Raw genomic sequence first — 24,650 nt, 5'->3', positions numbered from 1 at the left:
GTCGGCCTAGATTTAATGGCTTTCTGCACACCCGGGCGAGGTTCGTGAGAGAAAACGAGTCAACGGCTGAGACAGTTGGCATGTATATATGGATTGATTGGTCCGGTCTTTGCCGTCTAAAGACCCAGGATATTAACCACAATGTTTATAAGCGGATCAATTATTGTCACGAAGCGTCTAAGTAACCTCAAACGATGCGTCTGCCAAATTCCACTTCTCTACAGTCACATCGTGATGGTATCAGCTGACGCCCGATACCATGCCGTGGTGCTAAATCCGCAACTACGCCTAGAACGCCGGTTTCCGTAGTCCCTTGTCCCTTTTTTCTGATGTCTAGCTTGAGCAGCCCCTTCGCGGAGTGGCCTTGCTAGATTGGAGCATCAGGCAGCTTCTCAATGACATACTTACCCCGCGCCACACTCATAATGGGCACACCGGGAATCTTCCTCACACGGTTCTTCAGGTCCTTGTCGTTGGTCGCCACAAGGTAGATGCGGTGCTTCATGACCCTGGGCGAACATGATTAGCAATACTGTGATCGGTGGTGATCCGGTGCCAACTTGGGCTTGCGAAAGAATTATTACTTACCGATCCACGATACAATCGTCTGCATAGAGCCCCCTTCACAGCGATTAGCATTTTTCGTTTCAAGAAGGGTTGACGGTGGCTCGGGAGTCCTAAGTCATGTCTTAAGAGCAGAACGACCTAACATAGCTCTGTTGGGCGGCTTCTGCTTCTGGGACAGCCTAGAAAGGGGGGAAGAAGTAACACCAGAATTTCATACTTATGGTCGCATGGTAACCTCGTCCAACGCTCATCTCTCGCGATCCGTAGCGCTAGTCGGTACTTGGGGCCCAACTTCTCCAACTCGCCCATGACGCAGTCGCTTATGATCGGCTGGCACTTGGCGTACAGGAGATCCATCATAGATTCCAACAGAGGTAGCTTCCGCTGCACCGTGTGAGATAAGAAGTTTGTGTCGACCAGCACCTGGTACGGCGGGACCAAGGCCTCGTTGTGCTGGAAGAAGAGGCTCGAGGGCAGCTGCGGGATCTCCTTGCGGAGCTCGCCTGAGGGATTCGAGGCGCCCGCTGCGGCTTTCGCCGCGTTGGCTTCTTCGGATTTGGTTACGTTTTCTTTGCGTCGGCTGTCGCGTTTGCTGAGGAGGCGTTTGGTCTGGTGAAGAGGGGAGGTGGTGTTAGTATGTTGAGTTCATGATCTTGCTTGGATAGATGCGCTTATCGATAAGGATGATGAAGTTTGTGGTGTTGAGGGATGCTGCGAACGAACCTGGCCAAATTTCCTTGTCTTCTTTGCGACGCCCATTTTGCCTAAGGTGTATGTGTGCTGTAGATTTTTACGACTGGAATCAAGCGGATTTACTGGCTCAGATGTGTACCAGGTGCGACTGGGGGGTTGCTTGAAAATGGCAGACGAGTAAAGTACTGGGCGCATCAAAACTGATCTTGAATCTGCCACTCTGAACATTTCAAAATCTTGACCGCCCTGGAAGCTGGAATTTCAATTTGGCCGGTACGTGTGAAGCTACCCTGCAGTAGCCTGGCCGAATTCCCATATCTCTGATGAAGTGGGCTGGGTCTTGGCTCCAGATTGCAGAGTCAAAGCTCAGCACCATACGTGGTTGTAGTTAAGGTGACCATAGACCCCCCTAGTTCAGCCGACCAACTCCCACTTTAATCAAATATTTATGGGGCGCTCGTGATAAAAGCCGACTATGGTCGGCTTTTGTCACCGACCACACTTTTCTTTTTAAATCCGTAGAGATTTTTCCTAGTAACTCTAGTCCAAATATAACGAAATTATTCTATGATTAGTTCTAAATCGATTCTACTATATTATCTTTACTATAGCTACTACAGATATCTTCCCTATTATCTAAAATACCCGCTCTATATTGTAACGGGGTAAGGCCGGACGGACATCAGGGAAACAGATTACGGGGCTAGGAGAAAGTTTATTTTCTCTTCTTTAAGAGGCACAGAGGCAGAGTAGGACACGAGTCCCTCATCTTCATATCATCATCTCCTTCTCATCTATATCTTCACCTTCGCTTTTCAGTCAGTTATTTAGTTATTTTAGTTATTCAGCTTATATTTACGTTCGAGATTGTCACGACCTGGGTTGCATCGCATTGGTAGAGACCTCGATTAGGTGCTATCGACGAAGATTCTACTCTAAGGAGCGAAGGAAAGAAGATGACAACTTAGGTTTGAGGGAGCGCGACTAAGTCATCCACGCTTGGCGGGGCTCCTACAAGGGTTATGATTGGCTTCCCATCTGACACTGCCATGGCAGGTGTTCCAGCAAGTCACCTGGTTGTAGTGAGTCTGCGAGGGTTGACCTTCACAGAGATCCTATTGTCACGATACGAGTATCAGAGACACATCCGACCAACTCGCGCACCAGACGTGTAAGAGCTTCGCTCTTATAACCAGTACCACGATCTTCGTCTGATAAGACTAACAGATGGAATCTGTTGGTACTGGAGCCGTCTGTTCAGTGTGTTAGGTGGTAGGTATATCCTACTGACCGCCTGACCCCGTTTCAATATTTAGAGGTACGTACTTATAGTTATATATATGCTACCGGAAGTAGTAGGTATACGGTAATAGAGCTTACTAATAGCTAGTACGACTTTATCTTCCTAGATTATATAGAATTATTTTAGAACCGATTTAGAAGTACTTATGTCGTTAAACTCGAATAGTAGTATACTAAGTAGCCAGTAGTGTGTGCCGTCGACGTAAGTAATACTATCCTTATAGAAGTAATATTAGGGCTAAAAAAGAATTAAATTAAAATCGATTCGAAGTTGATTTAGAAATATACTTACTATATCCTTGTATGACGGTATCGTTACGAAGAACGATTAGCTGAATGACGAGGAAATTCAATTCAAATTCGATTCTATGGTCAGCTAGACCCAATTTTCACATATTTTCAACTAATAAGAGTAGAGGGATGATCTACCCCACTATGGTCACCTGGACCCAGTGTTTTAACATCACGTGAGGTCATGGTCGGCTCAACTGGGGGGGTCTATGGTCACCTTAACTGTAGTCTCTACGTCAGGCGCATGACCTCGCATTAACATCAAAACAAAACTCTCAAAACTCCCCACAGTTGCTTGTTGATGGTAACGGGTCGATCTGTCGGTTATTGTGGAGTGCATCTTCGTACATGCAGTTTGATATCGAAGCGCAGCGCCTCATTATGGTACCTACTTGATATTCACTATACAATTATATTCATTTTTTGAGCCCAAACAGCCGGCCTGGAACGGCTGATTGGATGCCCAAAATCATTTTTGAAGTCACACCAATTGCCATAAAAAGAACGTCTCTTGATTTGTTGCTGCTGTGTCCCGTATTACGGCATGGCTGCCAACTGCCAAGTGCAACTAACCGGAGCGCCGGAGTCTCACTTCTCCAGACATGCAGATTATTCGCGGATGAGATCCCCCATTTTAAGCGATCAACGTCTACATACATATTGTGTGATAGGTCAGGTACCGGTTTGCCTAGAGAAGGGTATCATTACGCTTTACAACAACTAAAAACGAGGGATTATGGAGGTTGTACTACGCTAACAATCTGCATGCCTGGAGAGGTGTAGCAGCGGCGATTGCAACCTGGGGCTGCCCTGGCAGCACCGGGCTATGCTAGGGTGTTGGTGGTGTGGACACGAGCCTTCCCTGCCTGTCTGTTGGAAGAGGACCAAGTTGCCAAGGATGGATCCCCTCCGCTCTCCCTTTCAATGTGATGCTCTCACTCCGCTGGGTCGTTCGTGTAGGACCGTTTTCTCAATTGACCCAGCTGCATTCGTCTTCTTGTCGTCCACTCCTGCCGACGGGTTGATCGCAAAAGAGCATACAGCAATGCGATATTGAGCAATTTCCGTGCTTGGTTGTCGTCTATCCCTCTCTGTTGACGGCGCACTTGACTCTCTTTGTCTCGCGCTTTGTATCATTCCTCGCTAGGTATTGTGTGTCGCGCCCGCCTCTTGATTGAATGCAAGAGGGGCCGATCAAGCACCAACACCCAAATACAATACCACCGGTTCCAGGTCGGAGGAATTTGGTTCCAGATCACCAACCACCACCGCGCCCTCTCTGCGGTGCGTTCGGCTTGACTCACAAATACATCTTCAAACGAACTACACTTGCGCGAAAGGTCCACAGGCGGCTAGGTACCATGGGACGACAATATCTCTCAACGAAGCGGGCCCTGCTTCTGTGCACACTCGCTATATTCGCTACGACGACATTCGCTCAGACAACCACCGCCACTGAAGATGATGCGACATCCACGCAAATGCCGGCGCTGACAAGCGACGCCGACGATGGAACAACGGCTGCCGCGACTACAACTGCAGGTGGGACGACGGACGAAACGTCGATGCCCGCTGCGACAACATCTGATGGAAAAACAATGCCGACACTGCCTTCATCCTCAGGCTCGACCACTTACAGCTATCCTGCGCCTTCTGTTCCGCCGACACAGAATGCCCCTTTCATGCAGACGTCCAATCTGCCCGAGGGTACCGTCTTCATTGCCGTCGGCGCCATACTGGGTGCGTTTGGGCTGGGAGTTTTGATATGGCGTGCTGTCGTAGCATGTCTACTACACCGATCTGTCAAGAGGGCTGCGTTAGCTCAAGGCATAGCCAACGACAAGCCCTTGTTTCCTGGAAATGCGTCTGCGCCTTTTTACAAATACTCGGACCGCGCGTCGTCGGCATCGCTTGGTGGTGCTATCGACCCTGCCATCGGTCGTGGTGTGCGGAGGACATCGCGCGTGCCGGTCCCTTCATCAACGCCTAGTCAATCCAACCTGTTCTTCTCCCCAACCGCTCGAAGTGGGATGGACACAGCAGGCAATCGTTCTTCGACATTCCTTCCTTCGGGCTTCTATGCCGCTGGTCAAGGAGCTCCGCAACAAGGCCATGGTCATTCCATCAGCTTGACCAACCTGCGGCCCGATTCACGCGGTCAGCCCAAGTCGGATGGTCACAGCCCTCCTGATTCACCTGGTCTCCCACCACGTCATGAACTGTCACGTCGCAACTTGAGCGCCAGCACCATCAATCTCAACCAGCCCGCCAGTGGTCGGGCACCAAGTACTTACTTGGAAGACTTGCTGGGCGATCAGGTTCCTGGTCAATTCCCACCGCCAGGTCACAACCAAAACTGGCGTCAATCGCGAGACCGGTTCTAGCATGTTGTCATCAAGGCGTTGATGGTTTACTAATGGGAAGTCCACTTAGATTTCGTGGCTCATGCATTTCATCCCTAATCAAAGGAAGAACGGGGCTGCGAAAGGCAGAACGGGCTGATCCGCGGAAATCTGCAGGAACGGTGTCAATTGCTTTGGCAAAATTCGTGTGTACAGGCATTAGAGTTGGAGTTTACGGTTGATAGGCACCTGATTGAATTGGCTTTTTCGGCGTATGCTTACAATGTGTTTAATAGTCGTCGTCCCTTCCCGTAAATAATTCTCGAGTATTGGCATCAATGGGTATCATCATCAATCAATCCAGTATGTCTTCGAAGAAATTCTCACCTGTCCAAGCCCTCATACTGTTGCTGTGCCGGTAAGATCTGCGAATAGAAGCGTGCGAAATATGCATTGCGTGGATGTTGACTACTTTCGCTACATCTGACTACTTACATAGACCAGCCAGTCCAAAGCGCAATCAATCTATTAACTACTCCAGGTTATTCGGCTGTTGGCTTATGAGGATCTGCTGCTCAAATCCTTCCCGCAAACGAGCTTTGCGTGTTTTGGGGTTTTTATAGGCAGGCCATCCTCAGCCTTATTGAGCTGATGCCCCCTAAATAACAATTCTAATAATAACACCAATTGTCGCGTTGAGCCAGCCGGCCTACCAATGTGAGATCCCGATGCCGACAGCGGTATGCTGACACCTGCAGCGTGCTTTATGCAGATCAAAGCTTGTGAGGCGTAAGCTGCATGAGTCGAAACTCGCCGACTCGTGACTCGTGTATGATACTTCGTACAACAGTGGCTGTATGTGCGAACACCGAAGACTAAGGAAAACTTGTGACATTTTGTCTTCTCTGACCACGCGTACCCATGTTTATTTTGAGGTTTCTCTGCCTGCCGACTCTGGTACATCACTTTCACAGTAATCATTACGTCAAGCCCGTCTGCTGAGTCGCACCTTGTATGATCGATTCTCGTGACTCCGTACCGCCAACTGTCGAAACTCAGAAAAAGGCAAAACAAGTTTGTGTCATCATGGTAGGTTCCCGCTGTCTAGACTTCGATATCTGGGGTTGCGCAGTCACATTCGCCGTTTCCATGGTGCTGAGTTGGGTTGTCCCTTCCTATTTGAGCGAACAGTTTATCTACCTCTTTTCTCATGCGAGTGGCGTGATATCGTTTAGTTATTATCCCAAATCTACACATTCATTCAAACATCTGTCTAAATCTCATCCGCTCCTTTACTCCCGGATTTCTCAGGCTCGTCATCACTACTGCTACTACTACTACTATTACTTGTTGTTGTCCCTTTATTCAACTCCGCCACCGCCCCATGCATATCCTCAACCCGGATACCACTGCGGTCACACATACTCCTGAATATTCCTCCACGTCTCCAAAGATTCAATGGAGTATCAAGCTCCGCGATGCGGCCAGCGTCCATTACACAAATGCGATCATATCCAATAATGGTCCTTAACCGATGCGCAATGCACAGCAGCGTCCTACCCCTGAACCCCGTGGCAATGGTATTCTGGATTTTGTCGTCCGTATCCATGTCAACGCTGGATGTGGCCTCGTCGCAGACGATGATACGGCTGCCGCGAACGAGTGCGCGGGCTAGTGCCATGAGTTGTCTTTGCCCGAGGGAGAAGTTGAGCCCATCTTCTTCGACGACGGTGTCGAGGTGGATGCGATTTGCGTCTTTCTCGTCGATTTGGGCATCGTGGGGTACTAAATCGGCCTGTCGTAACGCTGAGAAGAGGGCGAGATCTGTGTGCTGGGAGAAAGGGTCAAGGTTACTACGGACAGTGCCGCGGAACAAAGTCGGATCCTGGGGAATGATTGCGAGGCGGGATCGGAGGTCATGCAAGCCGATGGTGGAAATATCAAGGCCGTCAATCGTGATGTGACCACCCGAGAGCTCTACAAGCCGGAACAGTGTCGACATGATGGAGGACTTGCCCGCCCCTGTACGGCCCACGATGCCGATCCTCTCGCCACCTTTCACGTGCATGCTCATGCCTTTGAGCACGAGTGGAAGGTTGGCACGGTAGCGCATCTGGACGTTATCGAAAACGATCTCACCCTTTTCCGGCCACGAGGGACAAACTTCGATGGTGTGTTCGGGCGCCTCTTCCTCGAGCTGTGTACCGTAGTACAAGATGCGTTCCACAGCATTCATGCCGTTCTCCACTTCGGCCAGCTGCCGCACCGTGAACTGCAGCATCTGGACGATTCCCAGGATATAAGACAACACGAGGCCCCCGATCGATGGTGCAACAGAAAACCGCGAGGTGACGACCAGGATACCCGTGGTAAACACCAGTGCGTTTCCGATGAGATCGACCCGCACGGATAGCCACCTCTGGTTTGAGAACGTGAGGTAGTATGCTGTTCGTTTTGTAGTCAGCTTTGCAGACTCAATTACCCATACTCAGGACAGGGGGGTTCGGAATGCGGATGAGCTCTTACCTGCGTTCATCTCGTCAATGGAATCACGAAGATCCTTGACAAAGCGCTCTTTCAGCCCATATGCCCTGATAGACGCAACACCACTCAGACCCTCTCCAAATTTAGCAAACACAACAGAACGCAGCACGGATTCGAAACGCTTCACTTCACGCGCCGAGGACCGGTAGTACAACGCAGCCAGCAAGAACATGACGGTCAGCGGTACCAACGCAATGGCGAAGTAGTGGAAGAAGGCGACGATAAGAGCGAAAACGGAAATGATGGTAGCCAGCGTAAAGAAGTACATCCTCATAGCATCAGTCAAATTGTTGTCCATTACATCGACGTCTCGCGAGAATCGATTCGTGATACGGCCTAGAGGGGTGGTGTCGAAAAAGCTCATAGGCGCTCGCAGGGTCCTCGTCACGGCCTTACGAAGAAGCGTTTTGCTGGCGTTTGTACCGAAAACTGACAGCAAGACGGAGAATCCGAACATGAGGAGCGCCTGCGTTGTGCCGAGAGCCGCGTATACCCCGATGTAGACGCCCGTCGTGTAGCCAAACTTGTCAGCCGTCCAGTACGAGAGCCAGAGCGACGTCGCCAGGTTAGCACCCTGGGCCAGGATGAGGATCAATAGAATAATGGGAGCGTTGAGCATGGTCCCCGAAGCCCGGACATAGGCGCCGTATACACTCCAGGGCACACTCGAGACCGCACGTTCTTCGGCTTGCATGAGCCCTTGACTGCGCTTCGTCTTCTTCTCGCCTTTCTTGTCCGCCGTCTGTTCCTCGACGGCAACTTTCTCGTCCTCCTTCTTTTCCTCAACAGCGGTTGTCTCCATCAGCTGCTGGAAGCCAGAGTGGTGCGTCATGAGGTTGTCAAAGGTATCGATGGCCTGGATCTTGCCGCCGTCCATCCATATGATCCGGTCGCAACGGTTAAGAACCCAAAGCTGGTGTGTTGCGAGGATCCGACACTTGTCTTTCAGAAGCCCCATAATCGCATTGTCGAAGATGTGCCTCCCAACATGCGCATCGACAGCACTCAACGGGTCATCCATGATCACGATATCGGCGTCGAAGTAAATAGCACGGGCTATGTTGAGTCTCTGTTTCTGACCACCTGAAATGGTTATTCCCCTTTCGCCGATCTCTGTGGCATCGCCGTTAGGCAGCATATCCATATCTGGCTGTAGAGCGCAGCTAGTAGAGAGGTCAGCAAATGTATATTAGCAATGGGAGGGATGAGCAGCCTCATGCTGTGTGGTACACAATGCTGCATTACGGATAGGACAGGAGTCCAGTTGGCAAGGGCTCTTACGCTCGAATAACCTCCTTGTACCGGGATCCGTTCATTGCCTTGCCAAAGAGGATGTTATTTCTGACAGTCGCATTCTGAATCCAGGCATATTGAGGACAGAAAGCCCTCGACGCACCCAACACAACTTCACCGGCAGTCTTCCGCATGTCTCCGGCCAGTGCAGCCAACAGGGACGTCTTTCCACTACCAACGGTGCCAATGACGGCAACGAGTTCATTGCGACCTATGGTGAAGTTGAGATCCCGTAGCTGGAAAGGCTCACGATCTTCGACAAGGGTGCTTGCCGTATCTTCGGAAGCCGATTGCTTGACCACCTTGGATTTCTTGGCTGTACCTGCAGCCGCTGCAGTCTCGGGGTCCTGTGTCGATGTTCGCTCCCATGTGAAGTCGGCATCGCTCATCTCAACGGCGTTGACATTCTCGGGTTTCCAGACGGCCTCGTCCTCTTGCTCCTCAGAGAGCATGAACTCTTGAATACGCTTGAGCGACGACCACGCATCGACCACTTGTCCGATGACCAGAGGCAGAAGGTTGAGCGGCATACGCAGAGCGTTGAACAATGCCAGAGAGGAGAAGACCTGCGCCGGTGCTAGATTGTGATGCGAAAGAGAGTATGTGATGAACGACAACATCGAAGCATAGATGGGCAGCGAGATGCTCACAGCATTGATGGCATTTCGAATAGCGAGAAGCACCTGAATCGCACTGATCTCGTCCTTTCGAATTTGATTCAGCCGTTCCAAGAAGGCGCTTTCCCACCCAAAGTACTTGACAAACCTCACGGACTGAAGAATCTCCTGCGTAAGTCCAACGCGTTGATCCGTCAGCTTGTTGATGCCCTTTCGACGTTTGAACAGGCTTCGGATGGCTCTCGTTAGAGCAGGCACCCCGATGACGAGCAGAGCGAAACCGGCTACTGCGCTGTACGTCAAATTGATGATGAGAACGACGAGGGTTAGTAGACAGGCGACGGGGGCAGTCCAGGTCAAATGGAACAGGGCCGACGCTTGATCGATACGGTAGGTATCGACGCTCATAAGGTTGACAATTTTTCCATTGCTCCATCCGGTGCCGTCGTTTTCGGGTCCATCGTTGGCATCCTTCTTGTTCTTTTTTTTGTTCTTGGACTCATTCTCACCCAAAGGTTTTTCAGCTGGGTTCTCTGTGGGTTTCTCTCCGCCAGCCCTTGCGCGTCCCGATATTACCATGGACTTTTCATAAATCAAGCTGATCAAGGTCGCTCGCGCCTGGCCACCAATCATCATACCTCGGTAGATAAAGTGATTGATCCCGAGACTCTGCAGTATCTGCATGATGGTGACACCGATGACAAGTCCGATTCCTCTATCGATGTGCGGCGGGGGTTGCCCGCTCAGCGACGCATCGTATGCGTCTTGGGCGAACTGAATGAGGTACCGGAGGGTAAAAGGAGACGTGACTTGCAAGATCGAGGCGCCCAGCTGGCAAACGCCGCCCAACCAGAATTCCCAAAAATAAGTCTCATGGAGCGCCCAAAGCAGCGGGTACTTCTCTCCCCTTTTCACTCTCTTCTCAAATGAGTCCCGGACTTTGGTGGTCATGATGTCGGCTGTCCTGTCGGGATTTACCAGCCATATATCCTTGGACTCAAGTGAGCGTTTATATCCAACCTGGCTTCCAATCAGTATTCTTTCTCTCACACGAACTCGAGCTCACGAACATTCATCAACGGTGCCATCCACTGAAACGTCAGTTTGCTAAAGAAGCCAGCCTTATACTCCCTGGACTCCTCACGCTTTTCGGGCACGGGGGGTATGCGTCCCCATCGCAACGGATTCGGTGTCTTGTACCAGGACTTCTTCGTTTCGCAGTTCTTGTCGAAGGCGGAGGTGGCGGCGCGAGTCACGGTACTGATATCGGTTGTATGGCTCTGCGTGCGCCGCACTTCTTCCCTCTCAGTGCGCTTCTCCTCGGATTCTTCCAGGTCTATCTCCTCATCCCCAGCGGCAGCCGAGACGGGCAAGGCTGACTCAGAATTACCTATCGCGTTGGCTTCTGTCAGGGGATCAGCAGGGCCTACAGTCTCCTGTTGGGCATCATGCTCGTGTGCCATGTCCTTGCACAACAAATAATGCAAGTCAGCTTTGCTGAAGAAAGCGCAGTGCTATCCTATCTAATCGTGTGTGGATCGATGGGCTCTCTCTATGGGATGCCAGGATTCCCCGAGGCGAAGACCGGAGCTCGGAGTTCAGAAATACTTCGAGGTATCGAATGTTGGACGCAAGAGCGAGGGAATGTTTGCTGTTGAGAACGTTTTAGGGTGACCCGAGGAAGTTATATCACTTCAGACGAGTATTGCCCAAAAATACAAGAGAAAGAGAAGTGGTTGACTACACTGGGTCAACCCAGGATAGACATGAAGAAGCGGCGAAAGGGCTCGAAGCCATTTGAAGGCACGCCGCCTGTGGGACTAATGACTGTTCAAAACTGATGAGTCTTATGGCGAACCCCACATCCAGACATGCAACACAGCCTTGCTTGCTTTCTTACGAGAGAGATACAGAGTCTGCAGCTAAAGAGAGCACGGCAAACGGTCCGGCGCCATCTCGATAGGGCAAGTCACGTACCGCAGGCAGGGGTATCAGGGACTAGGTAGCCCAGGAAATAAAGTAATGACCAGTTCATTCGCTGGTAATCATCGATAGATTATGTTCGGATGTGCCGACGGCGGAGATATCCAGCACATCGTGCAGGTACATATTTCCATATCTCTGAATGACCCATTGTGCTAGGTTCATGGCACATGCATTCGGTATATACGAGTGATACATTTGTAAGCGTACCGAGAGGGGCGCCTTCAAGTTCGGTAAAACGAGTTTTCACTATTCGTCAAGAGTTCTCCTTCAACAAGAGTTAATGACATCGGCTAGAATTATTTCAACGGTGGGGCGTACTCTACGTCCAAGTGGATGCATAGCGGGCAAAAATGATTCCTTCGCAAGGATTTGTGTTATCCCTAAAATCCACTCAAGGAAGCCAAGGAGGCTAGCCGTTGTCGTACCCGAACTGTCGGGGTGGGGATGCTGCGAGATCACGACCACTAGTTTATAGCGTAAAATAAAATATAGTCTCCGACCAAAAGTGTATGAACTAGCAGGGGCAGCCAGGTGGATAGATTACAATCACACGGTCTGAGATACTGAGGTTATTTCCTACCGTGGAAGCTGGTGCCTGCTAACACACCTGGAACAATCCCCTGTAGGGTGCCAAGGCCCTGGACAGATGAAAGGATTGTTTCGTTTCGTAGCCAGTGTTATCTGCGATAACCTTGGTTGTAAGCACGGCTGAAGGGGCCCTGCTAGTTCGCACACTTTGGGCCGGAGATTCTGTAAGGCACTGGATCAAGTGCAAAATGGCGGGCGAAGGACGGACGGACGGACTTAAGTTGATAGTGGTATGTCCGTCTGGTGTACTTACATAACCACTCGTTCATGTATCACCCCCCATCGCAATACTTCGTACAGGGGCTTGCTTGCAAGGTTTTCGGTTTTGCCGGGATTGGCACTGGGCACGTCAATTAACGAGGCCATGTCGCTCCCAGGTTGCACAGACGAATAGGGTTAGTCAAAGCGTCTGAACGATCGCAATAACTTATTTCTCACAGGAAGCAGAGTCGTCTGACTCGAGGGCAAGACGGGAAAAAAATGGTTTCCTGCAGGCTGTTGCCGCCCGTTTCGGAAAAGCTTGTCATTTGAAATTTGCCGTCTGTGTATGAGCTCCGCTTACAAATGCTGCTGGGCGAACACTTCGGACGCATTAAACCCGATGATGACAGCCTCAACAATTCCTCCAAATCTGGCCTTGACGACTTGAAACTAGACCCTGCCCTTGAAGACCTCGCCTGATTGATGATGCTTATCGTCGTCCCATCTTATCCCCAGAATCTGCTCTAGGTTTCGACTTCCCGTACCATTACGTGCCGATATGGGAGGCTGATGTTTGTAATATCAACTTGCAGCGACCACTTGGTGCGGATGTCACATTGAAGACTCGGCATCGTCATGCTGAAACTTAAAATTCTTTATTGTGGACCACGTGATATCAGGCCAAATGAAATCTCGATTTACAGTGCTACCCGACTGTAACGACACCTCTAATAGTCTAGCTGCGTAAACCACTAAAGAGTCTGTAAGGGTTTGTGCTAGTAAGTAAGTCCTGCTGCGGAGTCCTCAAGCAATAATATCGGGGTTTGACGTATGGAGTAGAGTACTTTGGGTAACTGAAGTATTCAAGTAGGGTAATCGGGAATAAAGTCGTTAAGGCAGTTTGCCTCACCAATGGGTTAGATTGATGCTTAGATTGATCACTGAAGTAGAGACTGTCTATCTATGAAATGCCTGGGAGTCCTGTCCCTTATATATCCGTCTCTCCTTCACTGATCCCCACTTGGATATGTTCTCTGCCAACATATCCTGTTGGTAGGATATGTAGTTGACCAACATATCCACCCCTGTAGGTCACGTGACCTATCGGTCTTTTCCTTTCTCCGATGCGGGGTCCCGTGATCCTAGCGTCTGTATCCACCTGGCCTGCGAACGGGCCTGTAATGTTGGTCTAGGGCCAACGGTTCGTAACACCGACGTTGACCCGACATTAGTTCCGCAATTAAATAGTCTTTTCCCGCTAACCGTAACTCTTCCTATAATCGAATGGTCCGTGCTTATTTCGCTACTAATTCAGCTTCGGTAATATCTAGTCCTGTAGGCGGGTATTGTCGAATATCACGTGTGTCCAATCGAGTAGTCAGAAGTGCATAAGATTGTATTATGAATGAGGTGTGTTCTTCTCTGTGTTCTATTCTCGCGAACTCCCGTTGCTCTGCCCTTTATAGATTCTTTCGGAAATGTCGGAGGTGCATTGTTCAGGTGTCTGACCCCGAACTTCGGAGTTACTTTCGGGAAGAGGGGTTCCTTTCGCCTTCTGAACTTTAAGTGACAATAGTCTTCTCTAGTGCCATATTATTTCTGAACCTAGGAACCAGGTGCCCTATCTGACAGGTATAAGTTAGAATCTTACCTAGCAGGTAAGGAGTTCGCGTATAGGCCCTTGTGTCAGATTGTAAGGAAAGAGCCGTCATGGCGGGCCGGTCTCAGCTGACCAGCTGAGTCGGGAGGGTTTCGCCCCCGATCCGGTAGAACTCCGGAACCGCTCAGCTGAAGAGAACTCGAGACGCTCACACCTAGCTTAGATTCCTCAAGAATCAGTCTTGCAATATACGCACCTATACACTGGCCTACTTCTAGCTACCCTTTGCACTACCTGACTATTATATTGTGAGACGTGTGGTATCCTCGTTACACAGATATTCATATGTCTTTCAAGTGTGACCACGAATTACTATAGTATAGGCTAGTTGTGACGGTTGTCACGTGATTGACCCACACTGGTCTGAACAGATTGATAAGTGGTTGCAGATAGAAGATTCTACTCTAAGGAGCGAAGGAAAGAAGATCACAAACTTAGGTTTGAGGGAGCGCGACTAAGTCGTCCACGCTTGGCGGGGCTCCTACAAGGGTTATGATTGGCTTCCCATCTGGCACTGCCATGGCAGGTGTTCCAGCTGTAAGTCACCTGGTTGTAGTGAGTCTGCGAGGGTTGACCTTCACACTACCCCCCTCCAAGCCTCGATCGTCGCGCAGCGGCGGTCGTACGGCTTTACCTGTTATTATCCCACGTTAGGTATGCCTAGTAGCATGCCTCCTCTTCTCTCTAATTCCTTGAGCGTTATGCTCTGCCACGTTGTCGTCGTCATGATCCTCAGCGAATTTGTCATCAGCAGCGTTTCTGATCCAGTTCTGTAACCGGACTGGGGGACCGGCTGCGTCGGGGTGTTGCTTATGGAACGCATCTAGTGCCGTAGCTGCATTTTTCAAATTTGACGCCGGGTACCATGTCTCGTCAGGATCGCATCCTCTCCAAGAGACCTGGTATTGTAACACTTGACGTTGACCAGACAACCTAGATGCCAGAATACGCTCGACTTCCCACTCGGGTTCGCCATTTATCTCTTCCGGGGGTTCAGGCTCGGGTATTTGCTGGGGCAACGGATCTGTGGCTGCCTTCCTCAGACGATCAGCGTGGAATAGCTTACTGCCCTTATACCATGTCAGGGTATCCAGCACGAAGCTATGTCCCCTTTCTTCGATAATGGTCCAGGGTCCCGCGTACTGTGAATCCAACTTGGTCGTAGGGGCTTCGGTTGAGAAGCCCTTTTTGCTGACGTATACTGAGTCGCCAATCGTAAAGTCTACCGGACGACGTTTCTTATTGGCTTGGGCTTCCTGCTGAGCCTGGGCTGCGACTGCATTCTGTCGGGCGAGATCTTGTACAGCCTTAGTCTGCTTGACGGTTTCTAAAGCTTTCCGAGCTTGGTCTGACGATACGTTAACGGCTGGTAAGGCGGTTGATAGCGGATTGCGAGGTTCGCAACCGAAAGCCACATGCAACGGTGCCATGCCGATTGATGAGTGATATGCCGTATTATGTGCCAAGTCGAGGGCCGGGAGGTTCTTTCGCCAATCCGTCTGGTATTTGTCGACATAGAAGCGAAGCTTCTGGTCTAGCTCGGCATTGGTGATTTCAATGCTTCCCTGACTCTGAGGGTGATGTGCGCTACCATGCCGATGTTTGGTGCCAGCGAGCTTGTTGAGCGTCTCCATGAATTCAGAGATGAACGGGCCGGCGTTGTCGCTAATCCAGACGTGAGGTACTCCTAGGAATCGGTAGATATATTGGTAGTATCTCATAGCCAGTGTCTCGGCGGTGTCATCTTTCTTTCCATATAGGGATGCTAGTATTTTACTAAATCGGCATACGAATGCCCAGACGTAGTCGTAGCCCTCAGGATCCTTCGGCATGTTTTTGCCGTCAACGGCGACATGTTCCCAGACTAGGTTCGGGACTGGTAGAGGATGCAGGAGACCTGGGGTCTTGCCGTGGCGGGTCTTGTTCCGTTGACAACCTCGGCAGTTATTGATATAGCGCTTGATCTCACGGGCGAAGTGAGGCCACCAATAATCTTGCTTGAGCAACTGAATCGTCTTGTTTTGTCCCGCGTGTGCGAAGATCTTAGGTTCATGAGCCTCGCGAATCAGGGCCGTACGCAGGAAGGTCTGTCCGTCTCGGGTTGTCTCGGGCACAATTAGTTTACCGTCTCTCGTGCCTAGGTTCTGGGCCTCGTTCTCAGTCTTGATCAGATCGACAAGATCCATACCCTGGGGCCAGTTATCTGCGGCGTACGTGGCAGCAATCTGGTGTTGGATCTTCTCGGGAGGTATCAGTGGAAATGTACGTTCCTGTAGCTCTCGAGCCTTAACGGTTGGATTGTCGATCGTCTTGCGTGAGAGTGCATCGGCGGCGACATTTTCTTTTCCAGGGCGGTATCGGTAAGTGATATCGAAGTTGGCGAGATAGTAAGACCAACGAATTTGGCGAGCGGATAAGAGGCGCTTGGTCGGCCAGTAGATAAGAGCTTGGTGATCTGTCTGAACGAAGAACTTGGTTCCCCAGAGGACGGGCTCAAAGTCCTTTAGAGTATTGACGACAGCCAGGAGTTCTTGGTCTTGTATAGGGTAGGTTTGCTGAGTCGGCGTCATCGTCTTAGACGAGTAACCGATGGGCTTTCATTCTCCATCTTCCTGTTGCTGCCAGATCACTCCTCCTGTAGATTTGCCGGAGGCGTCGGTATCTACCTTGATCGGACGGCCAGGCTTAAAGAAAGCGAGCACGGGGGCTTCTGTCGCGAGTTTCTTTAAGGTATTGAATACTTGCAACTGCTCAGGACCTTTTTCGAAGACGGCGTTATTCTTAAGTAACCGGGCCAGAGGTTCGCCGACGTCGCTGGCGTGGTAACAGAATACGCGTACGTAGTTGCAGAGCCCCAAAAATGAACGTACGGCGGACTTCGAGTTGATGTCTTCCCATTTCCAGTCACGGATAGCTTGCACGTTGGCAGGGTCGATGCGGACGCCTTTGCCCGTTTCGAGTACCATTCCCAAATAATCGATCTCGTAGACGTTGAAGCTTGACTTCTTGATGTCTCCCTGGAGGTCTGCCTTATGGAGGCGGTAGATCACCTCTTCGACATATTCGAAGTGAGTCTTATCGTCGTCGTCCGTATAGATCAGGACGTCATCAGCGTAGGCGCTGGCGAAGAGGTCGAGGAGCTCGTTTAGCTGTGCGTTGATGAAAGCTTGGAACCAGGCTGGGCCGACTTTGAGTCCAAAGGGTAGGACTTTCCACTGGAAAGTGCCTTGGCGGGTGGTGAAGGCTGTGAGATACCTAGAGTCTATATCTACTAATAGACGGTTGAAAGCACGAATAATATCGATCTTCGTAAACCTCTTGGCTTTCCCACATTTGGTGATCGTGATGAGATTCGTACTGCCTTGGCCGAAGGACGTCTTTGGACGATTGTAGGAAGGCCTATACCAACGACAGGACCTGCTTGAGTGTTGATGCCATAAGCTCGGGCGGTACTCGCCTGGATTGTATCGCAACTGTCCCCATCTCATGCTGAATAGTGACAAAGACACCCGCCGAGACCTAAACAAGAATAAAAACGAGGGTGATCCACCGAAGTATCCTCTCTATAAATACACCATATCCACGATACAGAAGGAGTCGAGCTCGATAAGTAATATCTCGACGAAATGGTGTTACCACTTCCCAAAGCTTTGCGAAAAGCCGATGGTTCCCCTAAATAATACCTATCCCTCGGACGAGTGCACATCTCGCTACGTAGTTGGCCCTTGTAACACCATGCAACTCGAAGTTGTCCTCGAACTGCACGCGACCAGTTGACTCCCGAATAGCACGCATTTGGAAGGCGCAGTTGAACTACAGACCTGTCGCCCGGAGCTAGCAAACCATCGTTAGCGTTCTGCAACCAGCATTGTCAAGCCTAGAAAGTTAGAACACAACACCAGTCCGCAGAAGGACGAGCTGGGCCAATACCTTATACCAGCCACCTGGCTTTTTGACTGCGGCAATTTGGCGTCGCATCGATTCGATCAGGTCCTTAACTAGGTTTTGATCGACTTCGGACCACGCGCGCTGAATTACCTCCCTTGCCTAGGCCTCGTGAGAAATACGCTTCTTCATTTCGTGAAAATCAAATTCTACTTGATAGATATTCTTCAGGGCGAGCCCGGCGTGCCAGACGTGCTTGATAGAGTTCAAACCAGGGCTGTGCGGCCAGTCAATACACCAAATACCAGTGTCCCTCCAGCCACTCGGAAGTGCCGTTACTCACGTGAATAGGAACTTTATATGGATAAAAAGATCTCTAGCCTCGTAAAGCGGTAGCATGCCTTCCTCGAGTGCATCACGATAAATTACAGCGCTCACCCCTTCAGCCGGAGCATCAGGGTCCCTGTGGTACATTACCAACGGCGATAGTCCTCCCTGCTCGCCGCGTTTCCATACCATTCCCCGGACCATAATCGAATTACTTGGTTTCCTATGACTCTCCAGGTCTATGTACTAGGTCCTGCCTAGAGAATTCGGAGGCAAGGCGAAATACCTATCCCATTGGCCTGGGGCCGCCGGCGAGTTCGTGATAGTGAATTCGTATGAGAACAGTGCCTTCAGAAGCTCCTCTAGCTTGGCCGGATCGAAATTTGCAGACTGATTCAATTCATCTTGGCTGAAACGGCCAGTATGGCATGAAATTTCACGTCCCCAAAACCAATGGTGCCCTACAAGCCTGCATTAAATTATGTGCTATGTGAGCAAAGTGTATGCGGGCTGGCTACCTCATTACATGCTGCCCTTGGACACCAAAAACCAAAGCCAAGGGTGGTAGTAGGTTTCTTCCTCCACTGGGCCAATGATAAGCAGCAAGTACTTCGCATGCCGGTCTTCTTGAGAGACGCTGTCGAAACAATCGGGAAGTAGCTTTACCCGCCGCGCCTTACAAAACTCCCACTACGCGGGGTACCATTCAGCCTGGCCCCAATCAATAATTGCAGCCACTTTGGATCAAGTCCAGATGACAATATGATATGATGTTACATGGAACCAAATCATCGTGCGTGGATACAGTAGCCACTTCGGAGTCAATGTCACTCCCGCAACCAGCTTGAACCGGTTGGACCGCGCCTGCGCCTTGGAAAGGCCCAGCAAGGGCCGGGTGATTTCTCAGAAATATCTCGTTCAGTGGTTGTCCCCCTAGACTGCCTTTGAAGTCGAACTCCGTGTCATTGATTCGCCTTCGATGCAGATATGGGTGGGCTTACCGATATAATGGCCTTGCCTACCATGTTCCAGTGTCCTCCAGGCATAGACCATTTGCCTGAGTTCTTCACATACATTTCGCCTCTCAGTTTAGTCCATGCCAGGCGATCTCTCTGCCAACGTATCGCCTTTTACAAGAGACATGTAGATGAATTCCCGAATGTGTAATATATGGGTCTGTCAAGCTCGTTGAGAGCAGAGAAACAGAGTTACAACAAACAGTTGCAACTGCGTAACAAACAAATTGACAGGGGTACCATCACCCATAATGTACGGCCTATTGGACTTTAGATTGAGTAGATTGAGTAGTATAGTAGGTGGTCGTGGTTGTCAAGCGACGCAGTCATGTTAAGTTGGCTGTGAGTTATGCTTTACACGTAGAATTATCGTATGGCATAATCGTTTGCTTCAAGAACATCAATGAGAATGGCCAGTCTACAAGCAGAGTATTAAGTTGTTTCCATGTCCATATGAACCCCGAACGCCAGCCATGCAATCGCAATCCACCGCATCAAATGAGCGCAGCTCCTGATGTCTGTCGTATATTCGTCCTCGCACGACGACCGCCCCTGAGCACAACCCGGAGCTAGCCCACAATGGTTCAAAATGGATCCATTGACACCCTCGACTATTCATAAACAGCGCAAACGTTGTGCCTCCTAAAAGCTTTAATGCCCCCTTTTGTGCAGTGGCGCCTCTTCCATCCGATATGGAGTCATGATTTTATTCTCATGCCGCGTCGCGACAGCGGGATATAGGTCGACGTAGAATGAAAAGACGTAAAACGAGAAGACAAATGCTATCGTCCACTCAAGTATGGCCGCAGTATTGTACATCTTAAGGAAATTGGTGGCGATGAAAGCGATGGCGAGCAGTAACTCGACTACTACAAACACGAGTTTAATCCAGAAGCTGATCCTCAAGACTCGATGCTCTCGGTGTTCTGTGAAGTCAATTGTTAGCCATGGACGGCCTGGAGTGAACGGCTGGTTTGAAAAGATCGGAGTACTCACTTATACCGAGACGCTGGTATTCCCAGCAGATGAAAATGGCAGACCCCAGATATCCGACAATGAATAACAGGAGAAAAACGTTGTGCAACATCGGGTGTCTCGCTGTGTCGAACCCAGACAGGAAACACAACCCAATGGTTCCGATAGCGGCAAAAACAATGACGAGCACTGACAGAATCTTCTCGCCTCTGGTGGTGTTTGGTACCAGGCGGCCTTTATGTCGTAGCCATCGATCGAATCCAAAGGAAAGGTCGAGGAACACAGTTGTAATAACGCAGCCAACAACAAACAATGGCTTCAGCTTTTGCGCGCCAACATCGGATATGTAAGCGATTGATTGGTTCCCTTGCATGGAAGCATATTTCGTTCTCTTCGTGTCAACTACCCAGTGTATGAGTAGCCCTAGCAGCGTGCCAAACCATACAAGGCCGGAGATGATGGGAAAGACCTGAAATCGAATTCAGCACATTTTCTGATGGTACGCGAAGGACAGCTTACCCAGTACGAGAGTTTCATGGCTGTCGTTTGAAATTTGAGCGAAATGTGCTGAGCGTAGGGTAGTGGCAACGATCAATATAAAAGAATAAAGCGCTTGCGATGACTTCAGCTCACACGTCTTTCGTCATAAGTACTGATAAAGGGCTGATTCGTTGCGCCAGCACCCGTCGTCTCACGGGTTCCTGTCGGGCCCGTAATTGCACTTAACTCCGTCCAAATCGCATCCAAGCCACAGCTGTACGTCAAGAAATTGCCAGAAATGGGGCTGTGCCCATCCAACTTGGAAATTTGTGCTGGCTACCGTGCTAGCATTGCCTGTTTTCGTGCTTCTAAATTAATGACGTCAATTAGAACAGGAACAAAGCCTAGAACCCGGTAAATGGGTTTCCCTGCACTGCAGCGTTTAGCCCCGAGCCCGCCTGAGCCGTACCCTAAAATTGTTCCTCGAAGGTGAGCTGACATGCATAAATAACCCATTCATATTTTGTGTCTCGACCATGCATCACACCAGACGGTAGATATACAGCAAAATAATTGTCCATTCCGTTTTTTATATCTACCTTGCACCGCATAAGCTGCGTGTCGTTGAAGTTCAACCGAGTGTGCTCCGGGATGGCCCCAGAGAGCTCCGGCCATGTCATGGAATATGCCTGGCAAGACCAGATAGAACTGTAAAGAAGAGACGTACGAGCTCCAACGAAGGCAAGCGCGGACTGGTGTGTCTCGCCCCAGACTGGCATGGATGCGAGCAGTGCAAACAGTACGACTTCCGACCAGTACAACATGCATAACAATACAGCTGTGAGCATACAGTACAGTTATGGACTGGGACGGTCGACGACTAGTATGGCTACAGAAACAGTACGGATCTTGACCAATACATAATACGGCTGCCTCCAGGGCGGGGCCCGCAAACGTCGTCCGATATTAGGCATCGGTCAAAAGTAGCCTGCCCAATGCAAGAAATCATTCTTGCGTTCGTTTCCTCGCGACCATATCGTTTCTCTTCATTCTCTTAGCTTATGTTATGGGAGTGCTAGGGTCTAGGTGGAATCAACGGAATGGAAGGACTTTGTCCGAACCAGGCAGCTAGGAAGAAGGTCGCATGATGACTCACCTACGGATCAATGATCCAGACGTGAGACTCACAATATGATTAGTGAGCCAGGTGTGAGGCTCACCAGGGATATTTTGTATTACACGTATATCTGACCAATGCGAATTCAAGTGATTGACACAATCGAGCAGCCAAGCCCTAGTACATCTAGCAAGTATACCTAGATATAACAGTGTCGACTTCGTAGTTAGTTTATTCCACACCGCTTAACCTATTGAAGCTGAAAATTTAAAAGAAAGAAAAGGAACACCTAACATCCTCCCGTAGTGCATATGGCCTCCATAGTGTAGGACTTTTGTTGTATGACACGTATATCTGACTAATGAGGGTTCAAAGTGATTGATTGATTGTATGACTGTTGAGGGATTCAACCCTCAGATGATGACTCTGTACAGATCCTGTATTGGTTACGATGCTCGATGCGCAGTGTGATGTGTGTATTGACTGCTCGGAGTCCTATGTAAGAAGTTACATCTAAGGTAGGTAGGCAGGTGTCGACCTTTTTATCTACACAAGCGATTTCACTGCCTTAGGCACCACCTCAGGCACCACCTCAGGCACCACCTCAGGCACACATATGGCGCTCAATCCCACAACTGTCTTGTTCCAGCCCACTCACTACTGCTGTGGCTTTATGTATGGGCGGGTAATTATACTTCTGATATGGCTGTAATCCAATAACTTTACGCTAACTACTCGTGTTGACACTGATTATCGTACAATTAGGAATTTGTATTGTTTCAAAGCCAGCCATCCAGCCACGTAGTTCGGTTGAATGGCAGTCCAGTTGGAGATAGGCTGCCAGAGATATGGGGCTCATTCTGCCGGCGGCTACTAGTCTTGATTTGGAAGCAGTGGGTACGGGTACACAACCGATCACTGTCGATCTTCAACTTACTACGCATACGCCACTTTAGCTCCACTCCTCGGACCACATATCATCTTGGCAACAGGGGGGAAGGGGGGAGCATAGCTGGTATACTATGTATACTCATTTTTGTTTTGTGTATTTATCCGATCGCTCCCATATCTCTTCTCCCGCCTCGGCTAGGTTCCACCTTGTCCGGAGGACGTGTAAATGGAATCAAACCCGATCAACGCTGGGCCCGTGGTCCTTCTCATCGTCAAGGCTAAGATGCAAAAATACCTGCCACAATTATGGAAACCTTCGACTGGTCTTCTATCCGTGTTCAAGTTTTGCATCAAGATCAAGCCGTAGGCAAGCCTGGCCGAGGCACACGCCATACAGTTTGTCGCCCAGCACACATCGATTCCAGTGCCGAAGGTATACTGCATGTTCGTCCACAAGGGAGCGGCATATACCGGCATGAGCCGGATTGATGGGCAAATGGCATAGCAGGGATGGCGCAACCGCCCAGGAAAGTCCAAGACACAGATCCTCAATCAGCTCCGCAGCATGGTTGCTGAGCCTCGCTCTATCAGCCCACCTGAAGGGATGGGCGTTGCTAACGTCAACGGCGGCCCCTTCTGCGATTGTTGATTATCTTCGGGGCTGTTCTGGGGCCCATTCGCTACGGCCTGTGACTTCCATGAGGCGCTTGCGAACGAGGAAGACACCGGGATACAGTACGAGAGCCTCCCTACCTCCCTCCCTCGACGAACTTTTTGGCTTCTACCGGCAGCTATGTGGTAGACCGGTTTTCACGCACGGCGACCTGAGCATCTTAAACATCCTTGTGCGGGCCAACGATGTTGTTAGCATCATAGATTGGGAAACGGAAGGCTGGTTCCCGTATTACTGGGAATACACTTGTGCGTGGAATGTCAATCTCCGGAATATATTTTGGCAGGAATAGGTCAACAAGTACTTGACGCCGATGCCGTACGAACTGAGGATGGAAAGCATCCGGCGCAAGTATCTTGGTGCTTTCTAAAGTGGGAACTAAATCGGTCTCCACAACTGAAGTACAGGTAAAAATGCTTATCTCCTAGCGTCATAATAATATGATCTTCCATGTCTATGGCACTAGTTCTCTATTCTCCAGCATGTCCTAAGTTGGTGCTTTGGTCGGGTCGTAATGCGCTTGTTCATCGAGTCTATGAGCAACCTTCTCCTCAACATGCCACGTTGCCCTATCTCGGACATACTGCCAGTCGGTGGCGGATGTGCCTAGGGCGCTGCTGGCTTGTATGGCTGTACCGAGGCCCTCCTTTACCCACTCAACGTAATTCTAGCCCTCCACCTCGGGTCGAAGTGGTGTACCCTGGAAAATAGACTGAAGCCTGCTCGTGCTATTCATCTTACCAACGACAACGCGAACCAGCAGCATCGACGTCGGCGCTAGGGGGATTTCCAGTTCGTCGTACTGCCATACTGACTGCGCGGTGGGAGGTTGGCCGACGAAAGTGATTTCTCCTTTGCATGAAAACGCCCCTCGGCTATTGGCCCAAAGATGAAGGCCCAGTGGTACACGAATGTGTTGGCCTTTGGGGTCAACTTTGACAGGCATGTAGAGACGATTCTTATCTGAAGGCATCGTCAACAGGGTTTCGATCGGGCAGAGCAACAGTAGAGGCGTAGCTATGACAGCTAATAAGAGTATGCTTTGGACAAGGCAATGATATGGACCGAGGATGCGGGACAAGATAGCCCGATTTGTATTAATAGTTATGCAGGGAAGCCCCAAAACAATGCCGCTGGAGAAGTTAGTGTTTTACTAGTCGAATCTATGTTACAGGGGACTGTCTTCATCTAACATTCCTGTT

General features: G+C 50.1%; 7 protein-coding genes across 7 annotated transcripts; 2 read left to right on the top strand and 5 right to left on the bottom strand.

Moving 5' to 3' along the window:
- Positions 1 to 367: 367 nt before the first annotated feature.
- Positions 368 to 1,326, bottom strand: BCR38DRAFT_329487 (Fcf1-domain-containing protein; the record flags this gene model as incomplete). The annotated part of the gene is made up of 4 exons (XM_040854888.1): positions 368 to 509; positions 589 to 621; positions 785 to 1,176; positions 1,291 to 1,326. 4 exons carry the CDS (start codon positions 1,324 to 1,326, stop codon positions 368 to 370), a joined length of 603 nt encoding a protein of 200 aa, XP_040721600.1.
- Positions 1,327 to 4,334: 3,008 nt separating this feature from the next.
- On the top strand, positions 4,335 to 5,237 carry BCR38DRAFT_331399 (uncharacterized protein; the record flags this gene model as incomplete). Its single annotated transcript, XM_040855049.1, has 1 exon — positions 4,335 to 5,237. The coding sequence occupies one exon, from the start codon at positions 4,335 to 4,337 to the stop codon at positions 5,235 to 5,237; it is 903 nt and encodes a 300-aa protein (XP_040721599.1).
- Positions 5,238 to 6,468: 1,231 nt separating this feature from the next.
- BCR38DRAFT_405020 (P-loop containing nucleoside triphosphate hydrolase protein) lies at positions 6,469 to 10,600 on the bottom strand (the record flags this gene model as incomplete). The annotated part of the gene is made up of 3 exons (XM_040857918.1): positions 6,469 to 7,640; positions 7,722 to 8,902; positions 9,021 to 10,600. The coding sequence occupies 3 exons, from the start codon at positions 10,598 to 10,600 to the stop codon at positions 6,469 to 6,471; spliced, it is 3,933 nt and encodes a 1,310-aa protein (XP_040721598.1).
- Positions 10,601 to 10,695: 95 nt separating this feature from the next.
- On the bottom strand, positions 10,696 to 11,112 carry BCR38DRAFT_405019 (uncharacterized protein; the record flags this gene model as incomplete). The annotated part of the gene is made up of 1 exon (XM_040857917.1): positions 10,696 to 11,112. One exon carries the CDS (start codon positions 11,110 to 11,112, stop codon positions 10,696 to 10,698), a length of 417 nt encoding a protein of 138 aa, XP_040721597.1.
- Positions 11,113 to 19,585: 8,473 nt separating this feature from the next.
- On the bottom strand, positions 19,586 to 21,286 carry BCR38DRAFT_418621 (Frag1/DRAM/Sfk1 family protein). Its single transcript, XM_040859240.1, has 3 exons — positions 20,807 to 21,286; positions 20,309 to 20,756; positions 19,586 to 20,238 (listed from the first exon to the last, which is right to left on the bottom strand). The coding sequence occupies exons 1-3, from the start codon at positions 20,822 to 20,824 to the stop codon at positions 19,964 to 19,966; spliced, it is 741 nt and encodes a 246-aa protein (XP_040721596.1). The 5' UTR covers positions 20,825 to 21,286; the 3' UTR covers positions 19,586 to 19,963.
- A 1,715-nt stretch (positions 21,287 to 23,001) lies between these two features.
- On the top strand, positions 23,002 to 23,876 carry BCR38DRAFT_462955 (uncharacterized protein; the record flags this gene model as incomplete). The annotated part of the gene is made up of 5 exons (XM_040862627.1): positions 23,002 to 23,109; positions 23,143 to 23,208; positions 23,284 to 23,419; positions 23,520 to 23,707; positions 23,741 to 23,876. The coding sequence occupies 5 exons, from the start codon at positions 23,002 to 23,004 to the stop codon at positions 23,816 to 23,818; spliced, it is 576 nt and encodes a 191-aa protein (XP_040721595.1). The 3' UTR covers positions 23,819 to 23,876.
- Positions 23,877 to 24,035: 159 nt separating this feature from the next.
- On the bottom strand, positions 24,036 to 24,637 carry BCR38DRAFT_418618 (uncharacterized protein). The gene has a single exon (XM_040859239.1). It carries the CDS (start codon positions 24,419 to 24,421, stop codon positions 24,116 to 24,118), a length of 306 nt encoding a protein of 101 aa, XP_040721594.1. The 5' UTR covers positions 24,422 to 24,637; the 3' UTR covers positions 24,036 to 24,115.
- Positions 24,638 to 24,650: the final 13 nt, after the last annotated feature.

The sequence above is a fragment of the Pseudomassariella vexata genome (assembly GCF_002105095.1).
Source record: "Pseudomassariella vexata strain CBS 129021 chromosome Unknown BCR38scaffold_1, whole genome shotgun sequence".
Taxonomy (NCBI): Eukaryota; Fungi; Ascomycota; class Sordariomycetes; order Amphisphaeriales; family Pseudomassariaceae; genus Pseudomassariella; species Pseudomassariella vexata.
The sequence above is the reverse complement of the archived record's forward strand: the minus strand, read 5'-3'. Positions and strand labels throughout refer to the sequence as shown.

What these genes read in the sequence shown, in the direction of transcription:
- BCR38DRAFT_418618 (XM_040859239.1), bottom strand. Translation starts at nt 24,421, where the DNA reads ATGCCTTCAGATAAGAATCGTCTCTACATGCCTGTCAAAGTTGACCCC.
- BCR38DRAFT_418621 (XM_040859240.1), bottom strand. An exon ending in ATACCAGCGTCTCGGTATAA is followed by an intron (nt 20,239 to 20,308) that starts GTGAGTACTCCG and finishes TTGACTTCACAG; the next exon opens with AACACCGAGAGCATCGAGTC.